This window comes from Scyliorhinus torazame, chromosome 10 (genome assembly GCF_047496885.1).
Source record: "Scyliorhinus torazame isolate Kashiwa2021f chromosome 10, sScyTor2.1, whole genome shotgun sequence".
NCBI classification, from domain to species: domain Eukaryota; kingdom Metazoa; phylum Chordata; class Chondrichthyes; order Carcharhiniformes; family Scyliorhinidae; genus Scyliorhinus; species Scyliorhinus torazame.
Window position 1 is genome coordinate 26,465,202 of NC_092716.1, and position 16,260 is coordinate 26,481,461.

The 16,260-nt window shown below is 52.2% G+C and overlaps 1 protein-coding gene across 3 annotated transcripts in view; it reads right to left on the reverse strand.

The window, feature by feature from the left end:
• The window catches only part of LOC140430417 (rifampicin phosphotransferase-like), a 210,051-nt gene that overhangs the window by 129,492 nt on the left and 64,299 nt on the right, over positions 1–16,260 (reverse strand). For all 3 annotated transcript variants that reach the window (XR_011949419.1, XM_072517887.1, XM_072517885.1), the window contains exons 6-7: positions 9,350–9,465; positions 1,184–1,239 (exon numbers count right to left, since the gene is read on the reverse strand). Coding sequence is in view for 2 of the 3 variants with exons in the window: in XM_072517887.1 (XP_072373988.1) it covers positions 1,184–1,239; positions 9,350–9,465 (172 nt within the window). In the remaining variant the exon portion in view is untranslated. The remainder of the gene's footprint in view (positions 1–1,183; positions 1,240–9,349; positions 9,466–16,260) is intronic.

Below are 16,260 nucleotides of genomic sequence, written 5' to 3' on the forward strand. Positions count from 1 at the left end.
GGGGTGTGGGTGGGGGCATTAGATGGCATTGTGTGCATGGCATGGATAGTGCATGGGGAGGGTGTAGGGAATGATGTATGTGTGGGCTGAGGGCCGTTTTTTGCTTTATTTTTTAAAAAAAATTAATTTCAACAGAATTGGTGCACATAGCCTCCCCCCCACACCAGCAGCCTACGCACTCTTTCTGGGTGCGGCAGTTCTGGGGCGAAATTCTCCGGTATCGGTGCAATGTCCACTGACTGGCGCCCAAAACGGCGCAAATCAGTCAGGCATCGCGCCGCCCCAAAGGTGCGGAATGCTCCGCATCTTGGGGGGCCGAGCCCCAACCTTAAGGGGCTAGGCCCGCGCCGGACGAATTTCCGCCCCGCCAGCTGGCGGAAAAGGCCTTTGGTGCCCCTTCAGCTGGCGCGGAAATGACATCTCCGGGCGGCGCATGCGCGGGAACGTTAGCGGCCGCTGATGGCATTTCCGCGCATGCGCAGTGGAGGGAGTCTCTTCCGCCTCCACCATGGTGGAGACCGTGGCGAAGGCGGAAGGAAAAGAGTGCCCCACGGCACAGGCCCACCCGCGGATTGGTGGGCCCGATCGCGGGCCAGGCCACCGTGGGGGCACCCCCCGGGGCCAGATTGCCCCGCGCCCCCCCCAGGACCCCGGAGCCCGCCCGCGCCGCCTTGTCCCGCCGGTAAGGTAGGTGGTTTAATTTATGCCAGCGGGACAGGCATTTTAGCTGCGGGCCTTCGGCCCATCCGGGCCGGAGAATCACGGGGGGGGGGCCCGCCAACCGGCGCGGCGTGATTCCAACCCCGCCGAATCTCCGGTGCCGGAGGATTCAGCAACCGCCGGGGGCGGGATTCACGCCAGCCCCCGGCGATTCTCCGACCCGGCGAGGGGTCGGAGAATCTCGCCCCTGATGTCTAACCCAACTCACCCTCCCCCAAAACCCAGATTGAAATTCTGGGTCTCTGATTTACTTAGACTCCCCTTTCACATTGATACACATATGGAACATTTCTTTGCACTATGTCAACTGGTATTATTTACAGTACATACTATATTGTAGGTGTCTGTGGACATAAGTTAAAAAGAGATGTGTCGTATATAAGTAAGAAATGAAAATTTTAATGTATCTGAGTAGCTGCACTAGAACACATGAGAACTGAGACTAGAAAATTAGCATCATTACCTCAAAGTGTGCCAAAATCAAAACATAGCGATGCATATGGGTCCAATTTCTGATACCTGTAGATAGATATTAAAATTATCCGGGTAATAATTAACTTTATAATCATTCAGTTTACATAATATCATGTTTAGGTGCTATAATACAATTCTAAACATCCCTTGACTGGTTCTATCGAGAGCATGGCCATAATTCTTTGGCGATTCCCGCTGGTGGGATCATCCAGACCCGCTGAAGTCGATCCCTGCCGCAGGCTCCCCGACGGTGGGATGGGTGATGCGTGCAAATTGCCGTTGACTTCAACGAGACTTGAAAATCCCACTGGAGGCCTATGCGGAGCTGCCAATGACATGGGAAAAATATTGTCTGTTGTGGGTATGTGGGGGGGGTGCTGAAAAATTCCAGCCTACCGATAGCTCTTGTTTTTTTTAAAAATCTACCTCTCCCAGAAGATTACACTGTGGAGTGGGGATTATGTCTATTAGATATGGCACCGCAATTATATCAAACAGTCTGGACATACCAGTGGGTCCTTTCCTGTTTATACATTTTTGTATGTTTGTATAACAAAGTCAAATAATTGTACATTTATGAAAGTTTGATTTTGCTCAAGGGCAATTTCCTGCTTAATTATGTTAGAAAGAACATTAGCAATACTTTTGAAATTCAAAAGTGTCCTTACATTTTACGAGAGGAGTCATTCTGATTGTTTCTGCACTTTTGCTGTTAATGTGCTCATCGGCCGATAGTAACATTTACAATCAAAACTTCAGTTCACCAGTGCAGCGTAATAATTAAGGCCAGGCACTGACTATCTGATCAAAATGTGAAGTACAAGGTGCCAGACTTTTAGCAACTAGATGCAGGAATTGCAAGATCCAATTTTGCTTCACCAATCACGCTGCAGTTATATTACATAAAGACAAGGAGCCCGCATTGAATTATAAACCTGATGCGACCATCAATTCACTCGAAGACACGTGGAGAAGTAAACCGTGGTTTTAATCAGCTTAGAACTGAGCCTGCCTGTGACCGGTACAACACTGAAGGCGGCCCCACAGGTCAGCAGCTCTTATACTTCCTGTAAAGGGGGTGGAGCCATGGGCGGAGCCCGTACATGCCCCAACATATCCCCTGTGGGTGAAGCCACACAATAACCCATAGGTAGAGCCCACAGAGTTAATAACATAATACAGTGCACTGGTGAATTATCAGTAATTATCCATTCACCACATTCACCCCCTGTTTAAAAATGAAGTCCGGCGGGGGTGACGGGCTCATAGATTCAGTCGGTCCGGTGCCCGGATCGTACGTTGTGGAAGTGGGTCCGGAGCCGACACTGGCGTGGTCTCCGGGAGCGGCTCTTCCGGAGCTTTATTCCTGTGGACCGGTGCGGCGGGTGGGAGGGAGCGCGGGAACCATATAGGGGTGGGGGCGCTGAACATGGGAGGTTGGACGGGACATAGTGTGGGGGATGCAGTAGTGGGAGTGGTGTTGGAGCCTGCGGGCGCAAGGTCCCGGAGGGAGACGGTATCTTGTCGGCCATCGGGGTGTTCGACGTTCGCATCGTGTGGGTTGGAGTGCAGGAGCTGGTCCCTCTGTACCAGGGGGTCGGTCTAATGGCTCCAAACATGTTTTCGGAGGAGGACTGGACCCGGTGTCATCAGCCAGGGTGGAAGCGAGGCCCCTGAGGTAGCTCCCCTAGGGAAAACAAACAAACGGTCATGAGGAGTCTGGTTTGTGGCCGTGCAAATAGAGTGGAGTGCATCGGTGAGGACCTCCTGCCAGTGAGAAACTGGGAGATTCCTGGACCGCAGGGTCAGTAGGGCGGTCTTCCAGACCATCCTGTTCTCCCTCTCCACCTGCCCATTTCCCCTGGTGTTATAACTGGTAGTCCTGCTCGAGGCGATGCCTTTACTGAGCAGGTACTGACACAGTTCGTCACTCATGAACGACGAGCCCCTGTCGCTGTGGACATAACTGGGGAAACTAAACAGTGTGAAGACACTATGCAGGGCTTTAATGACAGTGGGGGTGGTCATATCAGGGCAGGGGATGGCAAACGGGAAGCGGGAGAACTCATCTATGATGTTAAGGAAGTACGTGTTGCAGTTATTGGATGGGAGGTGCCCTCTGAAATCGATACTGAGGCGTTCAAAGGGCCGGGATGCCTTTATTAGGTGGGCCTTATCCGGTGGATAGAAGTGCGGTTTACACTCCGCACAGATTTGGCAGTCTCTAGTTATAGCTCTGACCTCCTCGTCCACTGAGGGCAGGTTGTGGGCCGTGATGTAATGGGCGAGCCGGATGACCCTCGGGTGGCAGAGGTCATCGTGGATAGCCCGTAGTCGGTCACCTGGCGCGCTGGCGCATGTGCCACGGGACAGGGCATCTGGGGGCTCGTTGAGCTTCCCAGGACGATATACTATATCATAGTTATATGTGGAGAGTTCGATTCTCCACCTCAAGACCTTATCATTCTTGATCTTGCCCCGCTGCGTATTGTCAAACATGAAGGCAACCAATCGTTGGTCGGTGACGAGGGTAAACCTCCTACCAGCGAGGTAGTGCCTCCAGTGCCGCACGGCTTCCACGATGGCTTGGGCCTCTTTTTCGACCGAGGAGTGTCGAATTTTGGAGGTGGTGAGGGTGCGTGAAAAAAACGCAACCGGTCTGCCTGCTTGGTTGAGGGTAGCGGCGAGTGCGACCTCTGAGGCGTCGCTCTCCACCTGGAAGGGGACGGATTTGTCCACCGCGCGCATCGCAGCTTTGGCGATGTCTGCCTTGATGCAGTTGAAGGCCTGGCGAGCCTCGGCTGCCAGTGGAAAGAGGGTGGCCTTAAATAGTGGGCGGGCTTTGTCCGCATACTGGGGGACCCACTGGGCGTAATACGAGAAAAATCCAAGGCACCTCTTCAGGGCCTTGGGACAGTGAGGGAGAGGGAGTTGTAGGAGGGGGCGCATACGGTCAGGGTCGGGCCCTAGGACCCCATTTTCCACGACGTAGCCGAGGATGGCTAGTCTGGTTGTGTGGAAAACACATTTCTCCTTGTTGTAGGTGAGGTTGAGTTTTTGGGCGGTTTGGAGAAATCGGTGGAGGTTGGCGTCGTGGTCCTGCTGATCATGGCCGCAGATGGTGACATTGTCCAAGTACGGAAACGTGGCCCGCAGCCCGTACTGGTCCTCCATTCGGTCCATCGCTCGTTGGAACACCAAAACTCCGTTCGTGACGCCAAAGGGGACCCGGAGGAAATGGAAAAGGCGGCCGTCTGCCTCAAACGCCGTGTAGTGGCGATCCTCCGGGCGGATTGGAAGCTGGTGGTATGCAGACTTCAGATCCACCGTGGAGAACACGCGGTAGTGCGCAATTTGATTTACCATGTCTGCAATCCGGGGAAGGGGGTACGCATCGAGTTGCGTAAACCGGTTAATGGTCAGGCTGTAATCAACCACCATCCGGAACTTTTCCCCGGTCTTGACGACCACCACCCGAGCTCTCCAGAGGCTATTGCTGGTCTCTATGACCCCCTCCCGCAAGAGACGCTGGATCTCGGACCTAATGAACGTCCTGTCCTGCATGCTATACCGCCTGCTTCTGGTGGCTACTGGCTTGCAATCGGCGGTGAGGTTTGCGAAGAGGGGGGGTGTCGATTTTTAGGGTCGCGAGGCTGCATATGGTGAGCGGGGGCAGGGGCCCCCCGAACTTAAGAGTTCGGCTCCTGAGGTTGCACTGGAAGTCGAGTCCCAAAAGGAGAGGAGTGCAGAGGTCTGGGAGCACATATAGTTGAAAATTAGCGTACTCAGCGCCCTGTATCGCGAGGGTTGCAGTAGTGCACCCTTGGATTTGCACCGAGTGCGACCCAGAGGCGAGGGATATGGTTTGTTGCATCGGGAATATTGGGAGCGAGCAGCGTCTTACCATGTCCGGTTGAATGAAGCTCTCTGTGCTCCCGGAGTCGAAAAGGCAAGGTGTCTCGTACCCATTAACCCGGACGGCCATCATGGAGCTCCGGAGGTGCTTTGGTCACGACTGGTCCAGGGTGACCGCGCTGAGGTGTGGGTAGCCGGCAGCGTGATCAGAGGTGCTGGGGTGGCCTCGCGATGGCTGTCCGTGTAGGTCGTACGCATCGAGCGGCGTAGCAGATGGCGGCCAAGAGGGCGGCCCCCATGAGTCGCACATGTTATGCGGAGGCGGAGGCGGCATACACGCTGCCACCTTGCGGGGTCTGCGGGCCTGTGAGTCTGTGGATCGGGTCTGTGAGTTTGAGTTCTTAGACCTGGCCAGGCAGACCTTGGCGAAGTGTCCTTTTTGCACGCAGCTGCTGCAGTTCATGTTGCGGGCCGGGCAGTGCTGTCGGGGGTGTTGGGACTGGCCGCAAATGTAGCAGGGTAGCCCCCCATGATGGGCGGGCGGCCGCGCGGCACAGGCCTGGGGTAGTCTCGGGTCGGGGGCCCACGATGGGCCGCGTGATCGGCCAGGAACGCAGTAAGGCTCTGAAAACCGGCCTCCAATGAGGTAGCCGTGTTATCCAGGTCCTGGGCCCCTTTTTTGAGCAGGCGCTGTCTCACATAGTTCGATCGGACCCCCGCCACGTAAATGTCTCGGACGGCGAGCTCCATGTGCTGAGTGGTCGTAACGGCCTGGTAGTTACAGAGGTCGCGTAGGTAATCATCTAGCGACTCCCCGGGGCGCTGGCGACGAGTGGTGAAGACGTGTCGCGTGTATACCTCGTTCACAGACCGCACAGAGAGGCGTTCGAGTAGTGCAAGGGCCTCTGTATAGAAAGCGGCTTCGTCGAGCTGGACAGAAATGCGATGGCTCACCCGTGCGTGGAGGAGGCTCAGCTTCTGTTCGTCAGTGACGGATTGCGTAGACGACGCGGTGAGATAGGCCTTGAAGCATCGAAGCCAATGTGAAAAAATGTATTTCGCCTCCGCGGCCTGTGGATCGAGTTCCAGTCTGTCAGGTTTGAGGGCTGATTCCATAGTAGTATTTTAAGCTGATTAAATTGATGCGACCATCAATTCACTCGAAGACACGTGGAGAAGTAAACCGTGGTTTTAATCAGCTTAGAACTGAGCCTGCCTGTGACCGGTACAACACTGAAGGCGGCCCCACAGGTCAGCAGCTCTTATACTTCCTGTAAAGGGGGTGGAGCCATGGGCGGAGCCCGTACATGACCCAACATATCCCCTGTGGGTGAAGCCTCACAATAGCCCATAGGTAGAGCCCACAGGGTTAATAACATAACACAGTGCACTGATGAATTATCAGTAAATATACATTCACCACAAAACCCTCTTTCCGTCTAAACTTGCTTTTGGTTTGCATATCGGATGTGAGCAATTATCCTGTTGATTCGTGAGTGACATAAAAACCACAATGTAGCTCCTGCATAAGATCCTTGAGGCACTTTCACAACTTTAGATTTCAACAAGGTTCCTTCAGTCTGGGTGCAGTTGTTAGTATGCCACTGAGGTTACATTCATTCAAGTTAAGCAATTATGTGCAGTATGATCTTTTAAGTGGAATTAAAATCATGAAAACATTAAATAAAATATTAAATTTGCTTAATTAATGCCATACAGCCTTTTTAAGTGCAATTTTGCATCACAGTGGTGGTTTCTCACCTGCAAGGGTGTAAGATCACAAACAGATTGATTGCAGTTATTCTGCACATTTTGCGTCACTTCATCATTCAGACCACTTGACAATGACACAATGTCCAGTTTTACTGCCTCATTAGATTTCAACCTTCAATATGTCAGAGTTATTGCAGCAGTGTGGATGACTGTTGCATTAGACACAGCAAAACATGAACATGCACGAACATGTAATAAACGTTTAAGTTTACTACAATTTTACAGCAAAATTTCAGGTGCGTCACAGCTATATGTTTTCCTAAAGAAACATTTCTTCCTATTACCCATCTCCCCAACACTCATCATTACTGTAAACTATTAATGTCTACTATTCCAGAGACTTGACAGCAATGTGTTTGTAAGTTACTTTTAAGTAAGCTACTTTTAAGTAGCTGCTATTCTGGAAAGCATGCCCCCACTATTACACATGGAGCCAGTGCGAGACACTGCCCATAAATAATTATACTCCTTACAAACTGGCAGTCTGCATGCAAAGATATGCATGTCTACAATTGCCAGCACAGGTAAATTGCACACTTAGTTTGAGAGACAGAGGTGCCAATGCTCTCAGGCTCTGTAACTTAACCACACATATGTTCAATCCACTTACTGGCAACAGTCTACATTCTGTTAAATCAACAAAACAATAACAAAACCCATCATAGGTGAAAACTCAATATGGCTGTTTTCAGACACCAGAAACCATTACGTTGCACCCGTCCCATTGAGCATGCAAACCCCATGCTCTCTGTTCACTTTAATGATTTCTGCATCCTGCTGTACACTCAACAATGGACCTAGCAGCATGCAGTGCTCGTACTATGCACATTTAGCTGGGACCTCTTAAAGGCAGCCTGCTCGTCGAAAAGAAGCTACACTCATGTAACAGGAGCTGCTGCATGGAAGGGTTTGATGAAAGTTAAAGGGCAGCAAAAAAGGCAAGAAGCCAGAGAGAGGGCTCCGAGCTTTTTGAATTTGATCTTCACGCAAATATGCAAGTTCGATAATCCTACACAGTGGGCAAAGTTAGTGATGCACCTTCAAATGCCAAATCATACCCACCGCTCCACCAACCTTTCATGTTGTTTTAATGCACCACATGTTGTTCAATGCATCACCCATCAGCAATCGGAACCCATGCCTAATAGTCAACCTCACACTCGCCTCTCTCAGCTTCCACATACATCTAGCTATTCAGCTATGGAAAGCACAATACACAAATGCATTTTTTCCTCTCTCTTGAGAGAAAGGTGACTGTTAACTATGGGGAGTAACAGATAACTGGCAAGGGACAAGCACACCTGTGTCACCCGAGCCACTGAAAGGAGATGACACTTTGAATTAAAGGGCCGGCTAAGGCAAACCTCCACAAATTCAGAGACTATGTTCTGGTGAGTAATGCAGAGATCCCCCGAGCGGTCCAGACAGCAGACCTTTCACTTCAGCATGCTTAGCACAGGGCTAAATCGCTGGCTTTGAAAGCAGACCAAGGCAAGCCAGCAGTGCGGTTCAATTCCCGTACCAGCCACCCTGAAACCTCAGCTTCCCTCATCTTGGATACCCCAGTACCGCCACTGACTTTTCACAGTAACTTCATTGCAGTTGTAATGTAAGCCTACTTGCGACACTAATAAAGATGATTATTTTTTAAAATGGGCAGCACGGTAGCACAGTGGTTAGCACTGTTTCATCATCACGCCAGGGACCCGGGTTCGATTGCCGCTTGTGTCACTGTCTGTGCGGAGTCTGCACGTTCTCCCCGTGCCTGCATGGGTTTCCTCCGGGTGCTCCGCTTTCCTCCCACAAGTTCTGAAGGACATGCTTGTTAGGTGAATTGGACATTCTGAATTCTCCCTCTGTGTACCCGAACAGGCGCCGGAATGTGGCGACTAGGGGATTTTCACAGTAACTTCATTGCAGGGTTAATGTAAGCCTACTTGTGACGCTAATAAAGATGATGATGACTGGAAAATTTGGGACAATATTTCCACTGAGTCTGCAGCAGATAAAGTGAAAAGCACCTCATGTGAAAGTTGGATGGTTGCCTCTTAAAAAACACAAGTGGGGTGGCGGAGAGGATTACCTCTGCAGCTAAGGAATTATGTAAGGGAGGGCGTTAACAGGACCTGTGAGATTTAAATTGGCACACCGTGCACTAACTCAGCTTTGGAGCTCACTTGTCATGTTCTACTCACTCTGCATGTTTGCAGTGCACATATTTCACACCCACGCCATGCACCCTGGATGCCTTGTGCACCCCACGGCTCGTGTCAGAAGTGGATAGAAACATCCTGACTGACATTCCTGCAGCTCTGGGCTTTTGGAGTGCTGGTTTCAATTAAGTTACAAAGCCTAATTTTATAGCACATGATTTGAAAGATTAATGGTATACGTACTCTCTTATGCCGTAAACCAACCCTGTCAGTGAAAATTGTTCAAAATTAGACCACAACACACATGAATAGGAAAGTTTACTGAGACGTCCACAAATGTACATATTTGTTAAGGAAAAAAATAATGTTGTTACCATAAGAATGATCTCTGACTCCACGAAGAAGAAGCTCTGTTCTTTCATATCCCTCAATTTCAATTTCTCCAACGTATTGACCCCACTGCTCATAATGTGTCTGCTGTTGATTGTACCTTAGAGTCACAAAACAGATTATTGTAAAATATGCAATAAAAGTGACATTCCTAATCTGTGTTTGGAGGGGCCATGGGTACTTCTGTGGGATCCATTCCAAAAGCAACATGTTATGGTAGCTAAGCAGAAATGTAAACCACAAATATTGGAATTCTGAAATAAGGAGACAAAAGTGTTGGGAATCTGTTACATATGTGTATGTTCACATGGGAGAGAGAATATGAATGCAACTGTGCTCATGAGTATGAGAAGAAAGTTTACACCTGCATGTATATGTGTGTATATATGGAGTGCCTGTGTGTACAGTGTGCTTGTATATATGTGCGTGTACAGTATGTGTCTATGTGCATGGAGAATGTATATATGTGTATATGTATGTTTGCGCATGTGAAGTATCTAAATGTGTACATGCTTGTTTGCATGTGGAGAACATATGTGTGTCTGCATATGGAATATATGTCTGTGTATATATGTGCTTGTGTGTGTGATAGATGCAAATTTGTGACTATATGTGGTTAACGCATATGTGTGTACGTGTTTATTTGAGTGTATCTAGTTGTAGTGAGTTTCTGCATGTATGCACATGGTCGGAGAAGGAAGGGAGAAAAAAAAGCAAAGGATGGAATGTTCTGGTCCCGGCCACTGGGGGAACCGTGTCGGGCAGAATGGAAAATCTGACAGACCCACAGACGGTCCAAACTTTGGTTGGGAAATTTCAGGCGACACGGTGGGCGAGGCTGGAAAATCCTACCCAAAGCTTGGAGTGACTTGGCTCCAAAGAGACAAGAAAACAAGTTCAATTAACAGCTGTTTTTATTCTTGATGTCTTTCCATCACAAAAACAAAATTGTATTCCAGCCAGCAGGAAAAATAAATTGCTGCATTATAATTAGTTACACGTATTGGCACTGAAAATAGGCAGCGATCTTTAGAAACTGTTGCTTGGTGGTAACCATACAGCATTACCCAGCTGCATTGGCTGCCAACGCCATAATCAACATTGGGCATGTGAAGTCAGTTCTGTTGCTCCCTCACAGTGTAGCGAGCGGTAGATTGGCAGCAGCCAGGACCGTAAATGGAGTCACTCAAATCATTACAGGTGTGTTTTTGCCCCTGTTTAAAAAAACAAGGCACTTCATTTCAAGGAATGGGAATTTAAGCACTGAATTTAAGAGCAGAATTGAGGTCCAATCAAGAAATAATGAGTATTCTACACAGAAATAGAACAGACATAGAATTTACAGTGCAGAAGAAGGCCATTCAACCCATCGAGTTTGCACTGACCCTTGGAAAGAAGACCCCGCACCTCCACCCTGTCCCCATAACCCAGTAACCCCACCTAACCTTTTTGGACACTAAGGGCAATTTAGCATGGCCTATCCACCTAACCTGCACATCTTTGCTTCGTGGGAGGAAACCGGAGCACCCGGAGGAAACCCACTGTAGCGCACAAAGACTCCGTGAGACGAATAGAGTGAAGTCGATGAGGCTTTATTAAGCGTGTCTGTTCCCCCGCAGCTCGATAGTAGAATGGCCTGCGGGGGAGGACTCCGGCTTCTTATACTCCGCCTTCAGGGCGGAGCTAGAGGTCAACGGCCAACCAGGACCCGGGATCTGTCAGCCAATGACATTAGGGCTTCCAGTCCCACATGACCCCCAATACATACTACCACATTCACCCCTTGTCAAAAATGAACCCGGCGGGGTGATGCTTCGTATGGTGGTAAGGGTTTACAGGGCTGGTCCTGGGAGGAAAAAAAACATTCACATGGCAATACAGTATTGTACAATTTTGTCCTGTTTCGACTATTTACAGAGGGTATAGGGAGAAAAGCAAAATGTTCTTGTGAAAAGTCCATATTTTGATTTAGATCGACGCCATGAGTCGGTCGGGCGGTCTGGTCGTCCGTGTCGATCGCCTCGGCCCCGGTGGTGGTGGTGGTGCTTGTACCGGTGTTGTCGTCTCCGGGAGCCTTACGGTTTCAGCTTGGGCTTTATTCTTGGTCGGGCCTGAGGGGAGGGGAACCGATCCTCCTGGGAAGGGGGCGGTCGCGGGGTGCGGCGGTGGCAGGAAGGGGGGGGTTGGGTGAATGGTGTCGGGGGGGGTGTGTGTGTTGCCGGCGGGCGCCAGATCCCGCAGGGAGACCGTGTCCTGTCGGCCGTCGGGGTACTCCACGTAAGCGTACTGCGGGTTCGCGTGGAGGAGGTGAACCCTTTCGACCAACGGGTCCGCCTTATGTGCCCGCACATGCTTTCGGAGCAAGATGGGTCCTGGGGCCGCCAGCCAGGTCGGCAGCGACGTTCCAGAGGAGGACCTCCTAGGGAAGACAAGGAGACGCTCATGAGGCGTTTGATTAGTGCTCGTACATAATAATGACCGGATGGAGTGGAGAGCGTCCGGGAGGACCTCCTGCCACCGTGAAACTGGGAGGTCCCTGGACCGTAGGGCCAGTAGGACGGCCTTCCAGACCGTGCCGTTCTCCCTCTCTACTTGCCCGTTCCCCCGGGGGTTGTAGCTGGTCGTCCTGCTTGAGGCTATGCCCTTACTGAGCAGGAACTGGCGCAGCTCGTCACTCATGGAAGAGGACCCCCTGTCGCTGTGGACGTATGCGGGGCAACCGAACAGTGTGAAGATGCTGTTCAGGGCTTTAATGACTGTGGCCGCGGTCATGTCAGAGCAGGGAATGGCAAATGGGAAGCGGGAGTATTCGTCCACCACATTAAGAAAATATGCGTTGCGGTCGGTGGAGGGGAGGGGCCCTTTGAAATCGAGACTAAGGCGTTCAAAGGGGCGGGAAGCCTTAATCAGGTGCGCACCATCCGGCCTGAAAAAATGCGGTTTGCATTCCGCGCAGATGTGGCAGTCCCTTGTGACTGGACGGGCCTCCTCTAAAGAGTATGGGAGATTGCGGGACTTGATGAAGTGGAAAAACCGAGTGACCCCCGGGTGGCAGAGGTCCTCGTGGAGGGTTTGGAAGCGGTTAATTTGTGCGTTGGCACATGTACCGCGGGATAGGGCATCGGACGGCTCGTTCAGCTTTCCGGGACGATACAAAATCTCGTAGTTGAAGGTGGAGAGCTCGATCCTCCACCTTAAGATCTTGTCGTTTTTGATTTTGCCCCGCAGTGCATTATCGAACATGAAGGCTACCGACCGTTGGTCAGTGAGGAGAGTGAATCTCCTGCCGGCCAGGTAATGCCTCCAATGTCGCACAGCTTCCACTATGGCTTGGGCTTCCTTTTCCACTGAGGAGTGGTGGATTTCTGAGGCGTGGAGGGTCCGGGAGAAAAAGGCCACGGGTCTGCCCGCTTGGTTAAGGGTGGCCGCTAGAGCTACGTTGGAGGCGTCGCTCTCGACCTGGAAGGGGAGGGACTCGCGATGGCGTGCATCGAGGCCTTTGCGATATCCGCTTTGATGCGGCTGAAGGCCTGGCAAGCCTCTGTCGACAGAGGGAAGGTCGTGGTCTGTATTAGGGGGCGGGCCTTGTCTGCGTACTGGGGGACCCACTGGGCGTAGTATGAAAAGAACCCCAGGCAGCGTTTCAGGGCTTTTGGGCAGTGCGGGAGGGGGAATTCCATGAGGGCGCGCATACGTTCGGGGTCGGGGCCTATTATCCCATTGCGCACTACGTAGCCCAGAATGGCTAGCCGATTGGTGCTAAAAACGCACTTGTCCTCGTTGTACGTGAGGTTCAAGGCTTTGGCGGTCTGGAGGAATTTTTGGAGGTTGGCGTCGTGGTCCTGCTGGTCGTGGCCGCAGATGGTTACATTGTCGAGATACGGGAACGTGGCCCGCAACCCATGTTGATCAACCATTCGGTCCATCTCCCGTTGGAAGACCGAGACCCCGTTTGTGACGCCAAATGGGACCCTTAGGAAATGGTATAATCGCCCGTCTGCCTCGAAGGCTGTGTACTTGCGGTCACTTGGGCGGATGGGGAGCTGATGGTAGGCGGACTTGAGGTCCACGGTGGAGAAGACTTTATATTGGGCAATCCGATTGACCATGTCGGATATGCGGGGGAGAGGGTACGCGTCTAGTTGTGTGTACCTGTTGATGGTCTGGCTATAGTCTATGACCATCCTTTGTTTCTCCCCTGTCTTCACTACTACCACTTGCGCTCTCCAGGGACTATTGCTGGCCTGGATTATGCCCTCCTTTAGTAGCCGCTGGACTTCGGACCGAATGAAGGTCCGGTCCTGGGCGCTGTACCGTCTGCTCCTAGTGGCGACGGGTTTGCAATCCGGGGTGAGGTTCGCAAACAAGGACGGGGGTTGCACCTTGAGGGTTGCGAGGCCGTAGATAGTGAGTGGGGGTATTGGGCCGCCGAATTTGAACGTAAGGTTCTGTAGATTGCATTGGAAATCTAATCCCAGTAAGGTGGGGGCACAGAGTTGGGGAAGGACGTTTAGTTTGTAGTTTTTGAACTCCCTCCCCTGCACCGTTAGGGTAACTATGCAGAATCCTTGGATCTGTACGGAGTGGGATCCTGCAGCTAGGGAAATCTTTTGTGCGCTGGGATAGGTGGTCAATGAACAGCGTCTTACCGTGTCGGGGTGGATAAAGCTCTCCGTGCTCCCGGAGTCGACTAGGCATGGTGTCTCGTGGCCGTTTATTAGCACCGTTGTCGTCGTCGTCTGGAGTGTCCGGGGCCGAGCTTGATCGAGCGTAATTGAAGCGAGACGTGGTTGTAGTAGTGGAGTGGGGTCCGTTGTTGCCGTCCAAGATGGCGTCGGGGATGAACAAAATGGCCGCCCCCATACATCGCACGTGGCTGGGGGGTCACAAGATGGCGGCGGGGTGGACAAAATGGCCACCTCCACGCGTCGTACAGGTCTGGGGTGGTCCAAGATGGCGGCGCCCTTCCTCTCCTCGTGGTGGCCGGGACCCAAAATGGCGGCGTCTGCGGGTCGCACATGGGGCGCTGGGGGGGCTGGGGAGCGCTAGGACCGCGCGGAGCTCCCTCACCGGGGACAGCGGTGGTCGGGACCCAAGTTGGTAGCGCCGGCGGGTCAGACGTGGGGCGCGGGGTGGGGGGGGGGGGGGTTAGGGGGGCGTTAGGGACGCGCAAAACACCCTCCTCTCCGTGGAGAGTGGTGGTCGGGACCCAAAGCGGTAGCGCCTGCGGGTCGTACATGGCGTGCTGGGAGGGGTTGGGGAGCGTAAACGGCTTCCAGGGCTCCCTGTTCTCCCGGGACAGCGGCGACCTCGCGGGACCGGCACACAACCGCGTAATGGCCCTTTTTCCCGCAGCTCTTGCAGATAGCTGCGCGGGCCGGGCAGCGCTGTCGGGGGTGTTTCGCCTGGCCGCAGAAATAACAGCGGGCGCCCCCGGTGCGACTTGGCGTTTGGACCGCGCAAGCCTGTGGGGTGTCCGGGGGGGGGTGGGTTTGTCGCGACGGGTACGTACGGAGCCCAATGGGCTGCCGCGCGGTCGGGGCCATAGGCGCGGGTATTACGCGCGGCCACGTCTAGGGAGCTGCTAGGGCCCAGGCCTCTGAGAGTCCTAGCGACTCTCTTTCTAGAAGTCTTTGGCGGATTTGGGTGGAATTCATACCTGCCACAAAAGCATCGCGCATTAACATGTCCGTGTGTTCATTTGCGTTCACCGAAGGGCAGCTGCAGGCTCGTCCCAAAATCAGCAGCGCGGCGTAGAATTCGTCCATCGATTCTCCGGGACCTTGCCGTCTCGTCGCGAGCTGGTAGCGAGCGTAGATTTGGTTAACTGGGCGGACATAGAGACTTTTCAGTGCTGCGAACGCCGTCTGGAAATCCTCCGAGTCTTCGATGAGGGAGAAGATCTCCGTGCTCACCCTCGAGTGCAGGACCTGTAGTTTTTGGTCTTCTGTGACCCGGCCGGTGGCCGTTCTGAGGTAGGCCTCGAAGCAAGTCTGCCAGTGCTTGAAGGCTGCTGCCGCGTTCACTGCGTGGGGGCTGATCCTCAGGCATTCCGGAATGACCCTGAGCTCCATAGTCCTTTTTAGGCACGATTAATAAATTCTAGCGCACAAAGACTCCGTGAGACGAATAGAGTGAAGTCGATGAGGCTTTATTAAGCGTGTCTGTTCCCCCGCAGCTCGATAGTAGAATGGCCTGCGGGGGAGGACTCCGGCTTCTTATACTCCGCCTTCAGGGCGGAGCTAGAGCTCAACGGCCAACCAGGACCCGGGATCTGTCAGCCAATGACATTAGGGCTTCCAGTCCCACATGACCCCCAATACATACTACCACACCCACGCACACACGGGGAGAACGTGCAGACTCCGCACAGTGACCCAGCAGGGAATTGAACCTGGGACTCTGGAGCTGTGAAGCAACTCTGCTAACCACTCTGCTACCAAGTTGCCCCATGCAGCATCTTTTAATGGTTCTTGATCAGCTAAAATGAGATTAGTATACATTGGTATTTGATGGGTCGACGTAGACATGATGGGCCGAAGGGTCCGTTTCCGTGCTATATGACCCTACGACTCTCTATGACTCAAACAATCTTCAAAGTCTCCCATGTGTCATTATTGCTTGATTTGGGTTCTTGTGATTTCATGCAACCTCTGTGTGAGAAGAGTCTCCCAAGGGATTAGTTTTAACCACGGGAGAGTGGGGTTCAGCATATCTGTTATGTATTGTGGCACACTTCTAACGTTGTCAAGGGACTTCAGATTTTGTCAGGACCAGGAAGGTGTTTATTAATAAAGATTAACTTGGTACAGGAGGTTTTGCAGCACGAGGCTGATGTGTTAGGCAGGTAGGTTCGATGTGGACTGCACTCAATGCAGGCAAGCTAGAAACAGAC